Below are 22895 nucleotides of genomic sequence, written 5' to 3'. Positions count from 1 at the left end.
GGCAAGGTAAACACAGCTTTTGCTCCATTGCATTGCGCAGGAATGCAATAAACAACTTGTAATCTACTCGAGCGTGTATCTGAACTTGATGAAACTTTGTTTCTTGCACGTTGAAGCCACACGAATCTCATTTCATCTTTCTCTTCTGATTGCTTTCACACAAGATCCAGCAAAATTAATTTAGATGAAAAATTAGCCTCCCGCCCAATCAGCTCCAACCTTATAACATCACCATGCAAAAAACCATGGAAATTAAACCCCAAGTGCACTTGTGCACGCACTCGGGAATACAAGGCTAATGGCCATCGACACTACGGCTGATCATGGCGGCGGCGCCGGCGCCGGCGGCGTGGACATTCCCATGCAAATACTAGTGCAGCCGCCGCCGTTGCCGCCGCCGACGGCGACGGCGACGGCGAGGCACCGGAGAACGCACACCGGCGACTCGACGGCGTCGTCGTACGAGCCGCAGCGGCGGCCGGTGGAGCACCAGGTCTCGTCCATGCACGCCGCCACCGCCTCCGACGACGGCGGCGGCGTCGACGACGTGGTGCCGGAGCGCAAGGTGACGGCGTTCGCGCTCCACGTCGCGGTGCTCGAGAAGGCCGCGTCGCACGTCGGCGCCGTCTGCTTCGTGTGGGCGACGGTGGTCATCCTCGGCGGGTTCGCCGCCGACCTCGACGCCCGGGACTTCTGGCTCGTCACCGCCATCCTCCTCGTCGAGGGGACGAGGGTGTTCAGCCGGAGCAACGAGCTCGATCTGCAGGAGCAGCCGATGCACCTCCCGGACGCCGCCGCCGCCGCCGCCGGAGACGACGACGACGACCCGCCGCCGCCGCACAAGGCGGCGGCGGCGGCCTCGCCCATCCACCTCCTCCCCCTCGGCGGCTGGCTCGTCGAGGCGAGGAACGTGAGCTACGTCCTCTACTGGCTCCAGCTCCTCTCGGCGTCGGCGTGCGTCGCGCTGTCGCTGCTGCGCCTCGCCACGCTCCGCTTCGCCGGCGACAATGGCGGCGGCGGCAACAAGAACGCGTACTACGCGCTGATGCTGTTCTACGTGCTCGCGCTGTCGGAGGCGGTGATCTTCCTGGTGGAGCGCGCGTACTGGGAGTGGGTGCTCAGCTATCGGCGCCTGGTCGAGGCGGTGAGCGGCGAGTGCGACCTCGGCGACGCCGGCGTGGTGCCGATCAAGCGGTTCTTCTACCGCGCCTTCTCGAGGTCGGTCGAGGGCGGCATCCTCGACGCCACGCGGATGGACCTCGTCTCCTTCGCCGTCGAGCTCCTCTCATCGGACTCCGGCGACGAGCAGCTCATCGGCGCGCACATCCTCCGGGGCTCCATCGCCAACCGCGACTCGGCGAGGCGGGCGGTGCGCAAGATCGGCACGTCGGCGGCCACCGTCGAGCGGCTGGTGGAGATGGTGAGCTGGAAGAGCCCCAGCAAGCGCCGCGTCAGGTCGCTCGCCGCCGAGGTCGTCCTCCGCCTCGCCGGCAAGCGCCGCAACCTCATCCGCGTCGCCACCATCCCCGGCGCCATCGAGTCCATCTCCACCTTACTCGAGACCCCCACCACCGACGCCGCCGCCGGCGACCTCGCCATGAACGAGATGGGGCTCCACATCATGAAGAAGCTGGCGCGCGAGCACGGCAACGCGGCGAAGATCTCGAGCACAAGGGGTGTCCTCTCCAGGATCATACACTTCACCCGGACGAGCAGGGCGGCGCTGCAGATCTGCGCCGGCGGCGAGGGGAGCCTGCCGGCGAAGACGGTGCTCCGGTCGCTGCAGGTGGTGAAGAACCTCTCGAGCACGCCGGGGCACACCGGCGAGGCGATCAGGAGGGAGATCTCCGACAACGTGTTCGTCCTCGGCAACATCCGCAAGGTGCTCCAGCACGGCGGCGAGCGCCACGGCAAGATGCAGCTGACGGCGATCGGCGTCCTCGCCGACCTCGCCATCGACGGCGACGCCAAGGAGAAGATCGGCTGCACGGGCGACATGATCGCGCATCTGCTGGACATGTTCGCCGGCTCGCCGGAGTCGGCTCCGGCGGTCGCCTACGCGGCGCAGGGGGCGGCGCACATCAGGCTGCAGGCCGGCGAGGTGGTGGCGCTGCTCGCCCTCGAGAGCGCCGCCAACTGCGACCGGATACTCCGGGAAGCCGCCGTCGTCGAGAGGCTGGTGATGACGCTGCACCACCCCGGGCTGCAGATCACGTCATCCAGAATCCTACTGAACCTGTGCAGGTACAGCAGGAGCGACCACTTCTTGCAGCTCAGCAGCCTCACTGCAGCTGTCCCAATAGTAAGTTCTCAAAAACCAACCAAAAAATATGAGAGAATTCTTTTTTTAGAAGGGTAATTTTTACCTAGCCTCTACATCTAACCAGATATATATAGCCTTTTTAATAGGGAACTTAGCTGTCCCAATAGAAAGTTCTCAAAAACCAACCAAAAAAGGATGAGAATTCTTTTTTTTTAGAGAAGGGTAATTTTTACCTAGGCTGAGTTTAGTTCACGCTAAAATTGGAAGTTTGGTTGAAATTGAAACAATGTGATGGAAAAGTTGGAAGTTTATGTGTGTAGGAAAGTTTTGATGTGATGGAAAAGTTGAAAGTTTGAAGAAAAAATTTAGAACTAAACAAGGCCGTAGCCTCTACATCCAACCGGATATATATAGCCTTTTTAATTGGGAACTTAACCTATCAAACAGGGAATTTAGCCCTCAAATAACCCAAACTGAAATTCGCTCCTATAGAGACTTGAACTCAGAACCATGAAGTGCTACTCATGTCACTGCAACCATGAGAGAATTCCTGTGTTGATGTTCTTTTGAAACAAATCAAAGAAACCAATAAAAAACATTTAACTAGAGTAAACTCAAGGGCATAGAATAGATTCTCTAGAACAAGATCACTTATTTCATTCTTCAGTAGACATCGTTGCTATGATTTGATGAATGATGTCTGCTACATGATTTCACAGGTGTTCAAAGCAATTATGGTTGAGAAGAGCAGCTTGCTTGAGGTGTCTATAGGATTGGCAATACAGATTACAAGGCTTGCAACACCTGAATTTCACAAGGAAATCTTTGGAAAGGCAGGTGTACCAGATACAGACATTGCAGGGAGGCTAGTGGAGATTCTGAAAGAGCACAGGACACCCAGGGTGAAGGTTCCGAGGATGAGAAGGTTCGTCATCGAGCTCGCCATCGCCATGATGAGAGGCGACGCCGAGCTCGTCCCCTTCTTCAGGAGCATGGAGCTGGAGAAGGAGCTCAGGAGCGTCGTCAGGTCGACGTCCGAGCTCGAGAGCTTCAACATGTTCTCTGGCAGCATTGGGCTGAGCAGGCACAGCTCAACTCTGGCCTCACTTGTAGATGATGCCATGGAGATCATGCAGGCTCTGCAAGACAGTTAACAAATGACCACAGGACAGACTGAAAATGGTAAATGCCTGTGATTGGTTGTATGTTGGGATATGCGATGAATCTAATTGTAAATTCAGAAATAATCTATTCAATTGATCAGTCAAAACTGTAAATAACAAAAGGCAAGTGTATTCTCATCTCAGGCTTCAGTCAACAAAACTAATAGAGGCAGCAGTTTCTGGCATTCAAACAGGAAAACTGAAGCCAAGGTGCCATCTAGAAACGTTACAGGGAAACTCAATCTTCATCTAGAAACGTTACAGGGAAACTCAATCTTCGTCTGGTAATGTGGAGATGGGATCCCGGTTCACCCTGTGCTTCTTGCGCTTGAGTTTAGGCAATGCCTTTATCCAAGAAGGAACCTCGCAGCCTGAAGATATCAGCACATTTGCGATGTTCCGCAAGAATGGCTTATCCTCCTCGGTGAAGAATGTGATGGCCTCCCCTGATCTACCTGCTCTTCCAGATCGTCCTATATAACAAGAAAGGAGTTTTTTTTTTCCCTAGTTAGTTCATGAATCATGAGATGGCGGAAGAAAAACATGATGCCAGGTCTTTCATAAGAGAGAAAAAATTGCATATACATGAAACTGAACTAAACTGATCAATAGAGGTATATGATATATCTGGCTACATTATCAGACTGGAATGTAAATTTAAACAAGCCTAACAGGCAAAATAACAATAATATAAATTTGAAAAGAGGACCATATAATCAGTATCCAACCAATCAAATGCCCATCAGAACTCAGGCCTTCCACGCAGATGCTTATGTACAAGACATCATTCACAAAAATGCACAGACGGGTGCGTGTAGCCTGTCAAAGCCAGATACTTACCTATTCGGTGAATATAGGCAGAAGCTGACTCTGGAAAATCATAGTTGATAACGCAGTTAACACCTTTGAAATCCATTCCCCGGGCAATGACTTCGGTAGCTATCAGTACCCAAGTCTTTCCGGCTCTCAAGTTGTCAACAGCATCTTGACGCTTCAGTGAGGAGATAGAAATTGAGCCAAGTGTAGCAGTGAAAACAAAACTACCACAAACATTTATTAGCAACTAAAAATGATATTAAGTGATACCTGCTCCTCATCAAGGTCCGCATGAATTACATCAGCTCTTACGTCATCAAATGCCAGTTCTTTGTAAAGTTCTTTTGCCCTCTCTTTGCTTTGAACAAAGATCAATACTGGAGGATTGAGAGACTACAGTTGAAATTGTTTAATCAGCTCTCGGAAACAGCAAGATGGAAACTAGGAGAAAACCATCAGAGAAGGATCATGGCTTACTTCTGCAAAGCTTTGGCGAAGAGCTAGCAACTTCCCCTTCTCAGTTCCAGCGAAAATCAACTTTTGCTTAATCAGTGAAGAGGCTGAATTCCTGTATGTGAAGAATTAATGACAAAAATAACCCTGAAAAAATAGTTTTCGCAGTACACACTGTGAAAGCAATACTTACTTTCTTCCCACGATGACTCGAACAGCATCGTGCATTATCGTGCGTGCAAGCGTTTCTATTGAATCAGGCAATGTGGCACTAAACAGAGATCGAATTATTGAAGGATTCGAGCAGGCTTTGACAACTGAATCAATCACTTCAACAAATCCAAGCTCAAAAAGTTTATCAGATTCATCCAAGACAAGGTATTCCACTCTGAAAGACAGCATATGTTACTGTTAAATCGAACTGGGTGCCCACGAATAAAAAGAAAAACAATGGCGAAAATTGCAACCTGTCATTCCTTTATAAATGGCATGCAGACATATAGTTGTGATGCCACTAAGGGACGGTTGAATTGATCTAATTAAATTTCCATTTCGTAAGTAAATTGGTGGGAATTAACAAGGCACAGGCTCTATAGTATTTTTTGAGATGAATAAACACTTAAGATTGTTTTCAGGGTAATATAGTGAAGGAATTTTACCTTCCACTAAAAAGCTAACATTCATGACTAAATACGTGCATTCACTTTCCAATAAAAACGTTAGAATATGGAATTCCAAGGTTGAAAATCATGATAATCCACTAGACAGAGTCATAATGTACCAAGTGTAGCTTCTAGCAGGTAAACCATCACTTCATTACTAAATACCATTATTATCCGGATTGGTATGCATGCATTCGCTTTCCAACAAAAATGTTAGAAATCGGGATTCCAAGGTTGAAACTCATGATAAACCATTAGACAGAGTTCATAATGTATCAAGTTTAGCTTCTAACAGGTAGTAGTGTGCAAATCAAAATAATGAAGGTATGATCACAGACCTACTTAAATCAAGGTCTCTTTTTTGTACAGCGTGGTCCAGACGAAGTGGGGTGGAGATCAGGATGTCACAATGCATATCCTTGAAATTCCCAGATTTTGATAGATCTTTTGTCATTAGTTTAATATAAAACTTTCTTCCTTTTGCTAACTTCTTGCACTCTCTTGTGGTTTGTGCTGCCAATTCCCTTGTTGGGCAAAGAATCACAGCTTTAACACCCTCTTTAGATCCTGGCTATAACAACATGGCTTAAAAAGAATGTACAAGTACAACACATACAAACAGCATAAAACAATATCACAAAGATAAATACCTTGATTTTCATAAGGATTGGGAACAAGAAAGCCAAAGTCTTGCCAGAACCTGTAGGTGCACAGGCAAAGCACTCTCTCCCCTGAAACAAAGCAATTTCAGATATATGACCCTAAAAAACTAAAATTTTCAATCACTAGGGGGAAAAATATCCAAACAGAGTCAAAATGACTTACGGATAGAAGAATTGGAATGGCCTGCCTTTGGATAGGTGTAGGTTCTTGAAATCCAAGTTTTGACAAGTTTCCAACCAAATATGAGTCGCAACCATACCTAGTGCACAAAATCAGGTAGGTTAAAATCCACCTCAGACGGTACCATGATGTGTTGAAGTTAATATGTAGCAGCACCTATAATAAAGAATTTAGTATGTCTGAACTCTTTGAATTATTCAGATACTAACCTTGAAACCAGTTCTTCAAAGTTCTCTAGCGGTGCTGGAACATTTTGTCCTGAAATGTGAATATCAAACTTCTTCCGTAGTATTGCCGCTCTCTGCAAACCAATCCAACACATGCAAACCGAACACACCGAAATGTTAATTTCTGCCATTATTTCTAATCCAAGATAGTTGCTGGATGATAAACATTTTTTTCAAATATTTTACATAAGCACAATTTTGCGAAAGAGAGACACAGCTAGCTCAACGGATTTGCAAAACGCCATTACCTCGATTTCTCTCTCGACTTCCTTCCTCCGCCTTACAACCTCCGAGTCCTCACTCTTACCAGTCTCGACCTTCTTCTCCGAATCGTCCTCATCCTTCTTTGCTGCCAATCCCTTGAACACACTGAACCCTTCCACAGCATCTGCAAAGCGTACAACACTCGACAGAGTAGTCAGAGTCAGATTACACTCCCAAAAAGCAACAACCTCTTGAGAAGAAGAACTCACCGGAAGCAGAGTCGGCGCCTTCCGCCCGCCTCTTCTTGCTCTTCTTCGCCTTGGCCTTGCTCTGGCGCTTCCGCTTCTTCTCCGGCGACGGCGCGGCGGCGGAGGCCACGTCTGGGGCAGGCGGGCCTTGCCGGAACCGGGCGAAGTCGCCGGCGAAGCGCTTGCGGTCGAAGTGCGTGCCGGCGAAGAGCGCCGACGAGAGCTTCGCCTTCTCCATGGCTAACCTTTGCCCGCCGCCGCCGCCGACGAGAATCTCCTCCTCTTAAAACCCTAGGTGGGTCCCACTTGCAGCGTTCGAACCACCGAGGTTGACCAGGCCCCACATGTAAGCGAGAGGAGCTCGCCCTACCTATGCCGAAGGTTAAGATTACGAGAAACAACCGATTAGTAGATACAGTAGTTTTTTAAAATCTTCTAACTTTTCAATTTTAGTTTATTTTATGGATTTCACAACAATAGTTTTTTAGAATCTTAAGAAAAATATTTAAGCAAGTTTTTGATTATAAGAGTAACTGTGGCTGACTACCAAAACTAACTAAGGTCATACTCCATTTTGGTAGCTTAAGGTTCTAAGAAACAGCTAGCGAAAAACTAGAAAAACTAGAAGTCTCAGCTTTTAAATTATAGTTTATTTTCTGAATTCTCCATATACATTCTCTACATGGAAATCGGATAGTTTGGGAAGCTTTGTTGTAGCTCCTGCTGCTCCCTCAAACAGGCCCTAGGGCCAAGTCTTACTAAAAGCGCTTCTGGGCCAGTATCTAATAGGGGCCGTGGCATATCCCTGCGGGGCCCGCATGTCAGGGAATGTACTCACTGACATGTGAGGCCCACCCCCACCGAGGCCGGTGCACTCCTCGTATCCTGTTCTTTGCTTGCCTCCCGGTCCCCCTCCCCGCCGCCTCCTCCTCTTCCCTCGCCGCGAAAAAGGGGGGAAAATAAAAATAAAATTTCACGGCTTCATCTCCTCGTCGTCCTCCTCCTCACTGATCTCCCCCCCCCCCCGGATTCGGTGCTCGCCTGGCGATTCCTTGCGAGATGTTGATCCCATGGGGCGGAGTCGGGTGCTGCCTCAGCGCCGCGGCGCTGTATCTCCTCGGGAGGAGCAGCGGCAGGTGCGGGATTTTTGCAGGGCGGCATTTTTTTGGGCGATTTTTTGGGGGGATTTTGGTGGTTCTGACCGGGGATTTGTTGCTCAGGGATGCGGAGGTGCTGCGATCGGTGGCGAGGGCCGGAAGCACGAAGGATTTGGGTGAGCGAGCGAGCGAGGGTTTGGTTTGGTTTGATGTTTTGTTGGGTGTCTGCTAAATACGTGCTTAATTAGCTGGATTCTGCAGTAATTCTATTACTCTGCGGTTTTGTTAATTTATTGTATTGAGGTTAATGTACCGTGTACGTGGCTTTTGGGGAAATTTTTATGCTTCGAGCTAATTCAATCCTAGTGATGCATGAGATAAAGTGTTAGGAGAATATTTCAGGTCCATCTAGATTCAGTGATGAAGCAGTAGACCTCTGTGTCACCACTTTCTCCAGAGAAGCACAATTTGTTCTTGTAGCACGCGTTCAAAACCTGAGAGTTGTTGTGGTAATTGAAGTCCAGCATTAAGATACTACAAGAATTTATAACTTTATTGTAGTGTGTCAATCTGTTTTTTTTTTTATAAATGAAGTTTTTGTAATTTTGTCCAATTAGGTACATACATAATACTACCTTTTTGTCAGTTTTGTTTTGACCTATCTGTATTGTCTTCAACAGCTGCTATATTGGACACTGCAAGTAAGGTCCTGCCACTTGTAGTGGCAGTCTCTGGACGGGTTGGTTCAGATACACCACTTATCTGCCAACAAAGTGGCATGAGAGGTGTAATAGTAGAGGAAACGGTATCTATTGGTTCCATTTCTACGGTTTCCTTTTCTTTTAGTTTTGTGGCAAGCATATCCTAGCAATTTTACTTAACCATTTTCCTCTGGTAGGCAGAACAACACTTCCTAAAGCACAACGATGCTGGATCATGGATTCAAGATTCCGCTGTGATGCTTTCTGTTAGCAAAGAAGTTCCATGGTACCTGGTAATTAACTGCTGTAGTTGTTATATACTAATTTTCTTTGGTTCTATTGAAACAAGTAATTCAGTTTAGTCTCGATATCAAACAGTGCCATTATGTGTCCAATCTTGGTGACTGTATATCAGCTGATTTATTCAATCTTGGATTTATAGTAGATGAACCATCTAATGTCATATGGATGTCTGGACTTCTGTAATAATCTTGCTGATATAGCTTGTTCTGTGTATAAACCTTGTTTGTCAGCCCCATAGCCTAACCCTACCTACATCGAGCTCCTCCATGTAAACCTAATGACAAGACCTCATCATCTAGATTATTTGTTAAAAAGCTGATGAACCCAATTTTAAGGTAGCAAAAGAGTTTTTTTAATATTGAGCACAAATGGCTTCTCAAGAAAATAAAGGAAAGGAGCTTGATTCTTTTAACATACTATTTAGAGCTCTTTTAGTATCATAAATTGCATATTAGGTTCTTAGATGCTCAATACTACTTTAATATAATTCACCACAGGATGATGGTACCGGCCGTGTTTTTGTTGTTGGAGCTCGTGGTGCAGCTGGGTTAGTTTTAACTGTTGCTAGCGAAGTTTTTGAGGAGTCAGGGCGGACACTTGTGCGTGGAACTCTAGACTATTTACAAGGGCTGAAGGTTAGTACTTAGTAACGATTGCATTTTTATTAATGTAAATGCTTGTAGTAGTATTATTCATGTTTAAGAAATAATGCTTGTAGATGCTTGGAGTCAAGAGAACTGAAAGGGTTCTTCCAACTGGAACTTCATTGACTGTTGTTGGTGAGGTAATTCATAGCTTTAATTCGTCTGCAATGCCTTGTGTTGGTGCCCTATTTTCCTTTACATGGCTAAGTCTTGCTTTCGTTTTTGATTCTTATGTTGTATGAATAGGCCATTAAAGATGATGTTGGAACTATTCGAATTCAGCGACCACACAAAGGACCATTTTATGTATCCCCGAAAAGCATCGATCAACTTATCATGAATCTTGGGAAATGGGCCAAGTATGAAGATGCAGTAGAATATTCTCTCTCTTTTTAGGCTTCTTGAGGCTAATAGTGTGTTTTACTACAACAGGTTATACCAGCTTGCTTCCATGGGATTTGCAGCATTTGGTGTCTTTCTTCTTGCAAAGCGTGCACTACAGCATTTTCTCGAAAGAAAACGACGACATGAATTACAGAAGAGGTGTGTGCTAACCAACCACTTATTTGGATTTAGACGGACATGTTACTCCCATTTACATTCTTCAGTGGTTTGCTCACTTTGCTAGACATGGTCAGAATGAGATGCTTTGGAACATCTTGTAATGTTCAATAGCATTGTGATCTCTGTATCTTTTAAATTGTGGAACCTGCATGTGCTTCCAGCAGCTAATATATATCATTAGGACAAAACTGAAATGGAAGACATTGGAGATGCTGTCTTGAAAAAAGTTTTACCCTGGGAGTAATTTTATATCGGGGGTGAAAATCACAAACTAACATTGTAGCATACAGATGGACACTAGGATATGTTTTGTAACCATTGACGATTTTGCTAATGCAAGATACTGAAAATGTTGTTACAATGCATTATTTTTTCCATACAGGGTTCATGCTGCTGCTGCACAAAGACAAGCTAGAGAAGCTGAAGGTGATTTTTCATTTTTCTTATCAATTGGTTAGGCTATTTTATCATAACTTGTTCATGTCTTATAACATCAGTTTTATTTTGTACAGGGGGCAATGGTACATCAGATGTAGATTCTAACAATAAAAAGGATCAATTGGTCTTGGACATATGTGTCATATGCCTTGAACAGGAATATAATGCTGTTTTTGTGCCGTAAGTATCTTATATTTTGCATTCCATCATATAGCTTTACTCTTAGCCTCTTAGCAATGAGAACTGTCTATATATTGCTGAATAATAAAATAACTCTTTAAACATTACTATAGACTATGCATTACATTTTTTGTTGGAATCTGATCAAATATTTGAATTGAAGAGTAGTTACCTTATCATTACATTTTGAGCTCTGATTGGTACAAAATTTTGATTTTGTTTCTGAATCACCCCCATTGTCATCTTTGTGATCGATACATCTCTTTATGCAACTTTTGTTCTCATTAAACTGTCACCTCAAAAATTTATGAATGAATATGTAAATCAAACACCGTGCAGGTGTGGCCACATGTGCTGCTGTATGAACTGCTCTTCTCATTTGACGAATTGTCCACTTTGCCGGAGAAGAATTGACCAAGCTGTGAGAACTTTCCGCCATTGACAGCACTTCGATGCAAAATCTGGTACCGCATCTTTCAGATCCACTTGATTCTTGGAATGTGGACTGCTGTCACCTGATTCTTGGAATGTGTGTCACCTGCGTACTCCCTCTGTCCAGAAAAACTCAACCGAGGGGATGACCCCTCCTAGTACAACGAATCTGGACAGAATCCAAGAGGGGATGTGACCCCTCCTAGGTTGAGTTCTTTCGGGATGGAAGGAGTATGACATTTGATCTGCAGTATTGCGCCGAAGCAACGCAGGTAAAAACTCATAATAGGATATACTTTCTGGCCATCATGTCGATTGCTGTTCTTGCCTGTAGTGTACAATCGCGTCCAGAATGTCTTGTGTAAATGTGCATTGGTTTTCACAGCACGCTTACTTGTTAGTAACATGGATGTTAATATTTCTTTGTGCCCAGTGTATCCTGCCTATTAGGGGTATGAACTTGTTTTTTCTTTTTTCTTATGAATGGAATGGTTCTTGTGTACTCAGTTTGGCCCCTGCTTGGAACACATAATTTCAGAGTTTCCAGGGCAATTGAATTGTTTATTGTGAAATTTCAATGAAGCCATGTTTTCGTCTGGAACAAAAAGAAATGGTAATGCCTTCAGCCACTCCCATCATCATGTGTATTTTCATCAATTAGAAGTTGAACAGATTATATGGTGGTCAAGAAACCTAGAGGTTATATTTAAAACTAGAAGAGAAGGAACCACAAAGAAATTTGAAGAACTAGGAATAGTGAAGATGAGAGGGCCGGGGTGCCTCAAAGGCTGAGATCGTGAGAGTCATATAATAATAATAATACGAGAAGGGAATGCCGCCATGCAGCCACACGCTGACACGCCGTACACCGTAGTATGATGGATCTAGACAAGCTTTATGTCCAGACCACTTCACGGATCCTTCATCAACTAACCCTTGATTGAAAAAAAAAAACATGCCAGATCACTAAGCCAATTCATAGCATTATGTGATCACTGTTATTTGTTTTCCAAACAAATACAAGGAACTGGACAAGCTGATCTAAATACAATAGTTGCACAAATACTACAAATTCGTAATGAAAATGCATAGGATAAAGTGATACCACCAAATTGTCTCATATAGAACAAAGTCCCCTAACTATTCAGACGACAATGATGGATAATAAGATAATACATGGGTCTGGAAGCAAACCAAAGTACGTTATTCAGAACACTAGCCTAATTGTACCATCTATGCCATAAGATATGTGGCTTTTCGAGTTGTGCTTGATCATTCGGAGTTCCACTTTCCCATTGCTGCCATTGGCGTAATTGCCATTGCCAGTCCCATTGCCATCATGGACGCACGGCACTACATCCGTACCGGTCAAGACAGTAAAAGAGTGCTCCTCAAACTCAATTGAATCAGAATCAGAATCAAAATCAGAAAAAGAGTGCACCTTAATTGAATCATAACCAAATGAGTTCGGTTCCATGGGAGTAGTCCAAGTGTGGAAGAACCTTGCGATGCAGAACCTGCCTGAGCCCAGGTTGGCAAGCTGAGGACAACGCATCTCACTCCAGTGTTGAGGTGCCTCAAGCTCCTTCCAAGTGCCTACTAGCTGTGGCTGGAAGTCCTCCATGGTGGCTGTGGAGATAATAGTGGAGAGGTCAATAGCTCCCAATTTCCAGTCATTGGTGCAAATGCCAAACCACAACTTCAGCTCTGGCACATGCTCAACCTTGCCTGTGAAGGGTAGTGTCCAATCCCCAACTCTGATCCAGGTGTGTTTCACTGTGTCCAAGCATTAGGTGCCAACATGATCCACTGAAATGCAGATGTGTGATCTGCCACAGTCGTCAACAAGCACTGCATATGAGCTGATCTTGGGTCGCTTGTACTTGGGGTCGTAGATGAATGGCGGTGAAGGCAGTAGTTGGTTGTACCAGGTGTTGTGCCTTCCATGGACAAATGCCTCAAATTGACCGCTCAGCAACCGCTGTTCTTGTTCATGGCTGGGACAACGCTCCATGATGTAGATGCTGCTGCCGCCACCACCATTGTCGTCACAGCCATTGGTGTCAGTAGCCGCACCAGGGATGAAGATGGAGAAGGTCGAATTCTTGGGCTCGTTGAGGAAGGGCAAGTCCTCCACTTGGCGCGCCTCGGAGTTGAAGAGGACATGGCGGCCATAGTTGTCCGTGCAGAGCAGCTTGCGATCTGTGAGCGGTGAGCACTTGATGTTCCAGCTATAGCCCCTAGATGAGGCTTCAAGGTCGATGGTTGGCGCGGGAAGATGAAGCATCCTCATCTTTACTGTCTTCTTCTTCCTCTTCTTCTGATGATTGTTAGCATTGGCTACACATGGCGGCCGTTCTGATTCAGATACAGATCTGTTGATCAATGGCAGATCAGCAGGTGTTGTTGTGTTGAACAGCTTGTGGCGCCTCAAGTCGATCGAGAGCAGCGATACAGCGCCTGGGAAGCGGTTGTCCACGATTAGATTCAGGAACCGACGCGAGAGGCCCATCGTTGATTCGATTGTCAGCTTCAAAAACAAACAAGGCATTATACTCTACAGTATGTTAGTAAAATGTATACAACAGATAGGAAAGGTCAATTATTAATTGATTACCTGAGGTGCGCTGGAGAATGGGGTTGGCGGCGCGGAACTTAGGGATTGATGGATTCAAGGTCTGGAGGACAGGATATTTTAGAGGAATCCCCATGGGCTGTCCGTAGGCTCTGTTTTCTCATGAGCCCATGGGCTGCTTTTCAGGATTCTTCACTCGAAGAGGCACAGTGGTCAGCCGTTGGAAAAAGTCCAATTCGACTCCCTCGAAATTATGTGTTCAATCTGATTTTTATCCCTCAACTCAATTGCAAACAGGGTATATCGACCCCTCAACCGTAAAACCGGTGTAAATGACTGCTTCGGCTATTTTGAGGATGGTTTTCCCTAAGCGTGGCTCGTTGACATAGTCCAACCGACTGAGTTAGTGTGTGAGCCCCACATGTCAATGTCCTCTCCTCTTTCTTCTCCTCTCTTACTTTTATCTTTCTTTCTTCTCTCTACTTTCCCATGCTTGGAAAACATTAATTTCCTGTTCCCAGGGAACTTTAATTGTTTATTTAAAAATTTCGATGATAGTGCTCTGTGCGTTTCAAACAAGCCTATTTTGTGAGGCCTGCTTTCATGTGAAACAAAAACTGTGATGCCTTCAGTCACTCCATCATGTGTACTTCAGTTATTTGAAGAAGGTATGATGGCGAACCAACCTATAGTTACCTCAACTATCATATTTATTTTTCAAAAAAAAAAGAAGTTAAATACAAGTGCCAATTTATCACTACACCATGTCCTAACCCTCCCCCACCCCCACAGAACACCACCCCCCACAGAACATCTGTCGGCAGAGGTCACCTTCCACGTCATCTTATCTATCGGAAAAGGCCCTTACCGACTTGATCTAGGGTCTAGGTGATGAACATTTATATATTTATTGCGAGAATGATTATGGGTTGTTTGATTGTGATCCAACAGATGAGTCTATGCCGACAGATAGTTTGACACGAGATTAACAATCAGCGACATATAGTTTGTCCCCAAAAATCCGTAGAGTTCCCGATCTGTCCTGTACCGTAGAACTGCCTACAGATGGTATGTCACAAACCTTTACCGACAGATGGTTAGATGTTGATTCTCTATTTTTACCCACACACATCTGTGGGCAATTCTGTGACATGGCGTAGTGTGTTTTCAGGTTTGCAAGAGATTAATTATAAGCTATCCTTTACTTGATCTACAATATTAGAGCAGCTACAATAGCATACTATAAGCCAACTATAAACATATTTTAAAAGGATAAAAGAAGAGAGAGAAGAGCAGCGGGTTATAGATCTGTAGCCAGATACAGCACGGACTCGGAGACATAATACGTGAATGACATGTGGGACCAGATATTAATAGTGTAGTAATTAACTATTATATGAATTGGCTATAAATGATTTGGAGTTAGTAGTTGGCTATACTATTAAACTTGCTCTTACAAGTGTAGGATTTTATGGAATTTTAATAATAGTCAACTTTCCATAGAATTACCCTAAAACTTTTGTCTTGGAAGAGGCCAATGTCTGATCGGTCGAGCTATCGCTGGTAAACCGTAGATAAATGAACAAAGCAACAAAAAAAATAATTAGTGTAAAACTTTTAAATTATTGATCACGGTCTAAAAACCAATGCTACAGAATAAACTACAATAAAAATACTCCAAAACCAACTTAAAATAAAGTTTCAAAATTTAAATTTCTATTGTGATTGCCAAACAATCTCTAGAGTCTAGAGCAAGATTGTAATTATCCCGATCCATGCCCTAGTATCTTATAATGCTACGATACTATCAAGCCAAAATCACACATAGTATCTTATTTTTCATAGCATCTCGATCTTATTATTCATTTTCACACGATTTTATATAAAATCTTAGGTAGTATCCCAATTCTACGATCTCTACTATCCTACAAAATATTATTTAAAATAAGATGGATTGAAAATAATATGAATAAATATGCTCATGTTTACATTAAAAACCAATTAAATATATCAAAATCAATATTATATGTTTTAATATATATAATACAGTATATTACTCCCTCCATCCCAAAAGTTTGACGCCGTTGACTTTTTTAAAAATGTTTGACCGTTCGTCTTATTAAAAAATTTAAGTAATTATTAATTCTTTTCCTATCATTTGATTTATTGTTAAATATACTTTTATGTATACATATAGTTTTACACATTTCATAAATTTTTTGAATAAGACGAACGGTCAAACATGTTTTGAAAAATCAACGGCGTCAAACATTTAGGGAATGAGGAAATATATATTTTATATAAAAATATGTATTTTATAAAATCTGATAGTATTCCGATCATAGTATTCGATACTATGATAATACAGATAAAAAACGATTATCTCGATAGTGATTACCGGGATGTGCCCATCGTTTCCCTTCTGATGGAAAATGCTTAGGAAATCCTAGTCCTAAAGACCCTAACCCGAATCCAGTGGTATTGGATCACAGATGTCCAAGCGACAAAGCCCAACGAGATGAGGAATCCAATTACCGGCCTGCCTCCCTCCCATCCCAGTCCCAGTCCCACTCCTACACCCACACCAACCAGCAACCCTAAATCCCTAATCCGGTTCCTACCATTCCCAAATCCCAATCCCATCTCCCCTCCGCCGCTTTTGCTCCCGCCGTCCGTCCCGGAGCCGCCTCTCTCCGGCCGCCGCCGCCGCCGCCGCTGCCTCTCGTGACGTGAGGTATTATTCCCTTCCTCCTCCTCCTCCTCTCCCCTCGCCGATGGCCGCAGCGGCTGGCTTTGACATCTCCCCCGCCGTTCGCCTCGCCCTCTCCGACGAACACGCCTCCAGTACTGCCGCCGCCTCGATGACTTCTTCTCTCATCGGCTAGCCGTCGAACTCCTCCTATGGACATGGATAATGGAGTGATATACTACGTTGTTGTAAAACCCTAGCTTGTATGAACTGTTCTGTACATGTAAGGCTGTGTTCTAATGTTCAAAGTTACCAACCTCTGTTCGCTTGTTTTTCGCGCGCAAACTTCCCGAACTACTAAATAATGTGTTTATTAAAAAAAATCATGTTAATCTATTTTTCAATTCTTTTCAGATAATATTAATTATTATATGTTAATAAGCAACTCCTTTTTATATGCACCCTAAGCTGATTATGATTTTGTTCTAGGGATGAGTCAAACTCAGTGCTCCAAAGTTGTGCGTGGCAGAGGCAGGAACAAAAGGAAATGGACAGCCGATGAAGATGAGGAGCTTGTCAAAGCATTGTGCGAGGTTTCTCTTGATCCTAGATTTAAGGTCGAAGGAGGGGGATTCAAGAACTGTTATTCTCAAGGGATAGAGAACATTCTTGCGCAAAGGCTGCCAGGCCGTGGTATTAGATCCAGTCCTCATGTCGATTCTCGGTTAAAAGTGCTGAAGAGGAAGTATTATGCGATCAAAGATATGTTAGCGTTGCCCAGGTTCTCGTGGGACGGCATGCGGAAGATGATTCAGTGTGAAAAAGAGTTATATGATGCTCATTGCAAAGTAAGCCATTCTAAGTATTTTTGTACATTTGTTTTTATCATAATGTGTTTTTGTTACGACTTGTTTATTTTCTGCAGGATCATCCTAGAGCCAAGAGTTTGTATGGTATCCCATTTCCATATTTTGATACATTTGATGTAATATATGGCAAGGACAGAACAGGCAGAGAGGAGGAGGAATTGTCCGATGAAGTGGTTGCTGACATGGAGAATGAAAACACAGACGAGGTCGGAGATGAGGATGGGGACAAGGATAGGGAATCCGCAGGGCCATCTGGTCGCTCCTTGGATGTGGCATCAAGCTGTAAGAGGCAAAAGAAACATAGTAATGGCACGAAAAGGAGTAGGACTGAATCAAACTTTCCTTCTCCAAGGATGCTTAAGGATGTGCATAGCCACTTTCAGAGTTCCATTCAACATGTCAGCACCATGGTGACAGCAATGGAGTTGTTCAAGGATGTGCACAATCACTTCCAAAATGTTGTTCAGCATGCCAATGCGATGGCCACGGCAATGGAGATGTTCAGGGATGCACATGATCACTTCCAGGGTGCTGTGCAGAGTGTCAGCAGCGCAGCATCAGCCATCGAACGGTTCAAAGACGCACATGATCGTTTTCAGAATATCACTCACCATGGAAGCATGGTAGCAGCAGTGATGGAATGTGGTACCGATCATACACAAGAGAAGAAGATGTGCGAGGAACCCCAACAAAAGGCCAAAGTGACAGCTATAGCTGAAATTCAAAAGCTTGGCCTTACTGGAAGCGAGGTGGTCTTCGCAGCAAGTATTTTCGCAAAGGAACCAAACCAAATGGAGATGTTTTTAGCACTCCCAGAAATCTATAAGAGGGACTACATAGTCCAAATGCTCAACGGTATGTTACGCGATCCACAAATCCCTCATAAATTTCATGATTGCAGCTCACTTCATTCTAAGAATGATGAGGGGGTGGGACAGTAAAGGAAAGCATTTGATGCAAATACTAACCTTTCTACTTCACTACTCTTGGATAACTTATCTTAAGATTTTCATGCTATACTTAGTCTTAAATAGTATATGTGCACTAGCATGTTAGGCTGCTAGCCACCCATGAGTACTTGCTAAGTTAGTAATTGAGGGTAATTAAAGCATATAAATAGAGATCAGAACCACCATGTCCCCATTACCAATTACTAATAAAGTTGACTGTTTTTCATCGATAACTTGACTATGATCTTGTCTTTGAGAATTTTAGATTAAACTCTTGCTCCTTTTGGCATTTCTTGCCCCTAGAGTGATATCTAGCATAATACGGAAATACTGTCCCTTGATAATTTGTAGTTTCAGTTATTTGTTTTGAGTTGAGCTGCAGTATTTTTCTTTGTCAAAATGATGCTAATCCAGTGTCGCATTTCACCTTCTCTTTTTGTTCCAGGTGGGCAATCTCTCCGGTATTAGCTGAAGCTAGGGATTGAAACGGATCGGAAACGGACGGAAACTAGCTTTAACATATTCGTTTTCATATTTTTTTCGGAATCGGAATCGAAAACTCGGATACGGAAATGAAATCGAATATTATCGAATACAGATACGGAGCGAATACGAGACGGAACGAATACGGTAGCGAATATTTACCGGTATATAAAAAACCCCTCAAATTGAGTTTCTTGATCAAGGAAGAGATATCACTTATTATTTTAGTTCAACATCTCTAACATTTATATCGTCAATTTTGTAGACTGTCTCACAACCGTATGTGAAAATCGATTTTCATGGTTGTTCCTCTAAGAGATCCATATGCAAATATGATTATCATTTTCTATTCTCAAGACCTTTTACTAGATGTATAACTTACTTGCCATTGTATAAATTGGAGATGTTATTTATTTTACTTCACATCTTCGAAACTTGCAATATTTGTTTTATGCTTTAAATGCTTTCAAATACAAATGTTATAAACTACAAAGTGGTAGATCCCGTTGAGCTCTACAACTTTGATATAGAACACATCTCCATCAGATGTCGTTTGAATTGTAGATCTGAGATTTTATAAAAATTAATATGGTATATTATAATAAATATTTAGACCCTTAAATGATCTCAAATAATAAAATAGTCAATAAGAAAGTTGTAGATCTCATCGAGCTCTACAATGTTGATATAAAGTTTATCTTCATCTGATTCCGTATGAAAAAGTTATGTATATATACGTGTTTTTTCTAAAATTTTATCAATGTATGCAAAAATTCCAGATAGTTTCCGACCGTTTTCCGATTCCGACGGATAGTACCCTTACTGTATTCATTTTCGTTTCCGAGAAAAAAATTCGAATTCGTTTCCGAATCCGAGAATTTTCGGATAGTTCCGACCGAAATTATCCGAATCCGAAAAATGGTCCGGACGAACGGAAACTATCCGAACCATTTTTATCCCTAGCTGAAGCAATATTGGAGAAAGTGAAGATCTTCAAATACTAATTAAGTACTCCCTCCGTCCCATAATATAAGGGAATTCAGTACTCCCTCCGTCCCATAATATAAGGGATTTTCAGTTTTTGTTTACAACGTTTGATCACTCTCTTATTCAATTTTTTTGAAATTATGTATTATCTACAGTACTTTAAGCACAACTTTTCGTTTTTTATATTTGCAAAAAAAAAAATGAATAAGACGAGTAATCAAACGTTGCAAGTAAAAACTCAAAATCTCTTATATTATGGGACGGAGGGAGTATAGTTTAGCGTTGTTAATTGGACTTATCCATCTACATTTGGCTAACGAAATCTTTTATTCTGCGGGCTATTAACGGGTGTTTAGGGTTCTCATTTTTAATGATGCAAATATTCCTGGGAACATGATTCCTCGTTGGCTCATTCCTTTCGTTCCGCTCATGTGCATTCCGTATCAATAACATGCCCTTTAAGCTAGTATGGCCTACCCGTAATGAGTACAAATCACTAACCCACCAAAATGCATGTCAAACCGTTCTACATTCTGAGATGTTTCGCGTTGCAAGATTTAACTTCGGAAACCAAGCCGCATCGTTTCGTTTGTTAGCGAACTAACCAATAACATCCGAACCGAAATTAAGATGCCCAAGAAACCAACCAGATTGGAACATACGCGTCAGGAGTTTATTGCTACGGTGTGTCAAAGTATATCTCCACGCAAGAAAATCTCAGCAAGATGCCAACTCTCACAACCATCATGGTATCGCAAAAATAATACTCGCAACCATTCAGGATCTTAAGGCTTCTCAGTTCTCACCATTTGTACGCCATGCGAATGGTGAAATCAGAAAACACCATGTCACCATAGTGAAGCAACGAGTACATGTAGCCATCACCAATCAAAAGAAAACACAAAGCAGGAACATGCAATTAAATGGGGAAATGCAACGATGCCAATGTTCTCACATTTCTGATAAGTTAGCATCAATTTGCTGACATCAGATATAAACAAATAACAACAAAGCGAACCAAAATGTGCTCAGATTGACAGTATTATTTTGCAACCAAAGACAATGTAGCCTGGATGGTACCACTTCCATGCCAAGTTGAGATACTGAACCGCCTACTCTTTTTTCCCAATACCGTGGGACATGTTGTAAACTCCACGGCCCTGTTTATAAAACAGCAAATAAGTTATTGACTGAACAAGACTACAGGAACAAGAACAGAGTAGCATAGGCAACAAATTGAAACTTTCAACTTACAATCATGAACAAGCTGGTGCCAGCCAGCGCAAGGGGAATGGCAACAGATGTGATCACATCGTAACGCCCCTTCAGGTAGGTGTGCTTGGTTAAATTCTGAAAATATTGCTGTTGCTTAAACAGCTTCTCACGTGGCACAAATGGTGCCTCTGTCATCCTGCATTATGACACAAGGAGCTAAGACAACTTGATCATATCAACACAATAATTTCACTCAAGCAAATCCTCACTTCCTCAGAGAGAATATTAATCTCCATGAACAATTTTATATAATCATTGAACTATTGAATTTGCTAGCCATAAACATCATAATTGGATTTAAACTCCCGTACTGATCTGAGTACCGCACAGTTTTTAAACAGTTAGCTGTCTCTTGCTAGCAAGAAATACTTATTTATAATTCTACAACATAGCACAGTAGTCCGTTTCCCAAGCATTTTCTGAGCTCTTTGAACAGCAAAATGTATTTGAACTTTGTACACAAACATAACCATATGAAGCAGATTCGAAAACTATATAGCAACAGATAATATGTACTTGAATGTGTAACTAGTTAAAGTAATCACCCTAGATCTTACCCAAAATAAAAGCAGACGAGGTCAACATATGTAGGCTGCATAAACTATTTTTGATTGAAATTAATATAGAGCAGTTTAACGGTCGTCATTACATAGTTGATTAGATAGTTGATCATGAAGAACCGGTATTACAAATCATAAAATTAGAACACGGTGAGGCATCTGGAGTATGAGTATGAGACAAATCAGTCATGTCATTGTACGGAAAAGGAAACCGACATAACTATTTAGTCAACACTTGAGACTTCATAATGGCACTAGCACATCTCTAAGAGTACGAGTTGAAACACATAAGCACCGCTACAGGAGCTCTCAAATATCAATGAGAGCGCTATTTCATGTTCAATTAAGCATGTATTCATCACACCGAAGCAGACCCAATAAACCATGAAATGCATGTGAATTCACTCAGGGATACCAAATTCCAAGATATACCAAGCCATATAAAACCCCACATCTAGCAAATTTTAATCAAACAACGGAAATCACCTAGACACCAAGCATACCATATCATCCCTAAAGCGCGGCCGAGCAAAGAGTTCACGTCAAGACACGAAACTTGGGCGCATCCCGCATCAGCTGGATCCTAGCCATAAGGACGAATCCCTCGCCCAACGTCGCAACACGGCATGAATCCTCCCATCCACCGAGCCACGAATCCCGCGAACAATCGAGCGCGATACGGACGAATCCCTCCCCCCAAGTCAACATGGCCACCAAGGGACACGAATCCTTCCATCCCATCTACCCGAGCCACGGATTCCGAGAACAACCGAGAGAGGCGCGCAGAGGGAGAGGAGGGGACGACGCGTACCTCGACGGCTGAGACGCGCGGGTCGGAGGAGGCCGGCGGCGGCGGCGGCGGCGGAGCAGGTGGATCTGCGAAGAGATGGTTGACCTGACGGAGGAGGAAGGGAAGGAGGCGACCCGGCAGCGGCTTTTGTGGACGCTCTCGGGCGGGCCGGACTGGGCTGGGAATGTCGTAAATGGGCCGTTATATTGGGTAAATTTTGGCCCAGGATATTGCTCTTGCCTTGTTCGACCCAGGATAAAGTGTGCAGCTGCTTGCTGCCACATGATCATATATTGGTTTTGTTTGGGAGAGTTTTAAAATTCTGAGTAGTATAAAAAAAAACTATGTTTCTCGGCTTCTGGTTTCTAATTCATGTCCTAGATTATATAACTACAGATTCTTAGAATATAAGAATCTAGGTGAGAAGATTTGAACTGTTTAGGGAACTGGAGATTTTAGAAAAAGCTCCCCCCAAACAA

General features: G+C 43.4%; 5 protein-coding genes and 1 pseudogene across 6 annotated transcripts; 3 read left to right on the top strand and 3 right to left on the bottom strand.

Moving 5' to 3' along the window:
• The first annotated feature begins 160 nt into the window (after positions 1 to 160).
• On the top strand, positions 161 to 3703 carry LOC136351160 (uncharacterized). The gene is made up of 2 exons (XM_066312267.1): positions 161 to 2302; positions 2983 to 3703. The coding sequence occupies exons 1-2, from the start codon at positions 299 to 301 to the stop codon at positions 3415 to 3417; spliced, it is 2439 nt and encodes an 812-aa protein (XP_066168364.1). The 5' UTR covers positions 161 to 298; the 3' UTR covers positions 3418 to 3703.
• Positions 3502 to 7196, bottom strand: LOC4344113 (DEAD-box ATP-dependent RNA helicase 57-like). The gene is made up of 11 exons (NM_001422999.1): positions 6901 to 7196; positions 6676 to 6815; positions 6410 to 6501; positions 6183 to 6279; positions 6008 to 6088; positions 5696 to 5928; positions 4889 to 5083; positions 4720 to 4810; positions 4513 to 4635; positions 4267 to 4417; positions 3502 to 3899 (listed from the first exon to the last, which is right to left on the bottom strand). The coding sequence occupies exons 1-11, from the start codon at positions 7115 to 7117 to the stop codon at positions 3697 to 3699; spliced, it is 1623 nt and encodes a 540-aa protein (NP_001409928.1). The 5' UTR covers positions 7118 to 7196; the 3' UTR covers positions 3502 to 3696.
• Positions 7197 to 7750: 554 nt separating this feature from the next.
• Positions 7751 to 11790, top strand: LOC4344112 (E3 ubiquitin-protein ligase SP1). Of its 2 annotated transcripts, XM_015789120.3 has the most exons (12): positions 7751 to 8015; positions 8100 to 8152; positions 8657 to 8781; positions 8875 to 8970; positions 9478 to 9615; positions 9699 to 9764; positions 9871 to 9983; positions 10057 to 10167; positions 10571 to 10614; positions 10701 to 10806; positions 11146 to 11270; positions 11366 to 11790. In XM_015789120.3, exons 1-11 carry the CDS (start codon positions 7939 to 7941, stop codon positions 11246 to 11248), a joined length of 1032 nt encoding a protein of 343 aa, XP_015644606.1. In that variant the 5' UTR covers positions 7751 to 7938; the 3' UTR covers positions 11249 to 11270; positions 11366 to 11790. The 2 variants fall into 2 exon arrangements, with proteins under 2 accessions (XP_015644606.1, XP_015644605.1); XM_015789119.3 differs by having other exon boundaries at positions 11146 to 11790.
• A 532-nt stretch (positions 11791 to 12322) lies between these two features.
• LOC107277238 (uncharacterized) lies at positions 12323 to 13750 on the bottom strand (annotated as a pseudogene).
• A 2670-nt stretch (positions 13751 to 16420) lies between these two features.
• On the top strand, positions 16421 to 20203 carry LOC4344111 (uncharacterized). The gene is made up of 4 exons (XM_015789881.3): positions 16421 to 16547; positions 16992 to 17350; positions 17428 to 18226; positions 18767 to 20203. The coding sequence occupies exons 2-4, from the start codon at positions 16994 to 16996 to the stop codon at positions 18787 to 18789; spliced, it is 1179 nt and encodes a 392-aa protein (XP_015645367.1). The 5' UTR covers positions 16421 to 16547; positions 16992 to 16993; the 3' UTR covers positions 18790 to 20203.
• A 507-nt stretch (positions 20204 to 20710) lies between these two features.
• On the bottom strand, positions 20711 to 22715 carry LOC4344110 (uncharacterized). Its single transcript, XM_015789233.3, has 3 exons — positions 22438 to 22715; positions 21046 to 21202; positions 20711 to 20951 (listed from the first exon to the last, which is right to left on the bottom strand). Exons 1-3 carry the CDS (start codon positions 22704 to 22706, stop codon positions 20904 to 20906), a joined length of 474 nt encoding a protein of 157 aa, XP_015644719.1. The 5' UTR covers positions 22707 to 22715; the 3' UTR covers positions 20711 to 20903.
• Positions 22716 to 22895: the final 180 nt, after the last annotated feature.

This window comes from Oryza sativa, chromosome 7 (assembly GCF_034140825.1).
Source record: "Oryza sativa Japonica Group chromosome 7, ASM3414082v1".
Lineage (NCBI taxonomy): Eukaryota > Viridiplantae > Streptophyta > Magnoliopsida > Poales > Poaceae > Oryza > Oryza sativa.
This window is presented reverse-complemented; position numbering and strand designations above follow the sequence as displayed.

Bases quoted from the DNA above. Each gene is read 5' to 3' on its own strand.
- LOC4344110 (XM_015789233.3), bottom strand. From the start codon at position 22,706: ATGATCATGTGGCAGCAAGCAGCTGCACACTTTATCCTGGGTCGAACA. The intron at 21,203-22,437 runs GTACGCGTCGTC...GTCATAATGCAG, and splicing joins CGCGCGTCTCAGCCGTCGAG to GATGACAGAGGCACCATTTG. The intron at 20,952-21,045 runs GTAAGTTGAAAG...TTTTATAAACAG, and splicing joins GCACCAGCTTGTTCATGATT to GGCCGTGGAGTTTACAACAT.
- LOC136351160 (XM_066312267.1), top strand. From the start codon at position 299: ATGGCCATCGACACTACGGCTGATCATGGCGGCGGCGCCGGCGCCGGC. The intron at 2,303-2,982 runs GTAAGTTCTCAA...ATGATTTCACAG, and splicing joins TCACTGCAGCTGTCCCAATA to GTGTTCAAAGCAATTATGGT.
- LOC4344111 (XM_015789881.3), top strand. From the start codon at position 16,994: ATGAGTCAAACTCAGTGCTCCAAAGTTGTGCGTGGCAGAGGCAGGAAC. The intron at 17,351-17,427 runs GTAAGCCATTCT...TATTTTCTGCAG, and splicing joins TATATGATGCTCATTGCAAA to GATCATCCTAGAGCCAAGAG. The intron at 18,227-18,766 runs GTATGTTACGCG...TTTTTGTTCCAG, and splicing joins CATAGTCCAAATGCTCAACG to GTGGGCAATCTCTCCGGTAT.
- LOC4344112 (XM_015789120.3), top strand. From the start codon at position 7,939: ATGTTGATCCCATGGGGCGGAGTCGGGTGCTGCCTCAGCGCCGCGGCG. The intron at 8,016-8,099 runs GTGCGGGATTTT...TTTGTTGCTCAG, and splicing joins CTCGGGAGGAGCAGCGGCAG to GGATGCGGAGGTGCTGCGAT. The intron at 10,807-11,145 runs GTAAGTATCTTA...AACACCGTGCAG, and splicing joins TATAATGCTGTTTTTGTGCC to GTGTGGCCACATGTGCTGCT.
- LOC4344113 (NM_001422999.1), bottom strand. From the start codon at position 7,117: ATGGAGAAGGCGAAGCTCTCGTCGGCGCTCTTCGCCGGCACGCACTTC. The intron at 6,816-6,900 runs GTGAGTTCTTCT...TACGCTTTGCAG, and splicing joins AGGCGCCGACTCTGCTTCCG to ATGCTGTGGAAGGGTTCAGT. The intron at 6,280-6,409 runs GTTAGTATCTGA...TTTGTGCACTAG, and splicing joins TTTGAAGAACTGGTTTCAAG to GTATGGTTGCGACTCATATT.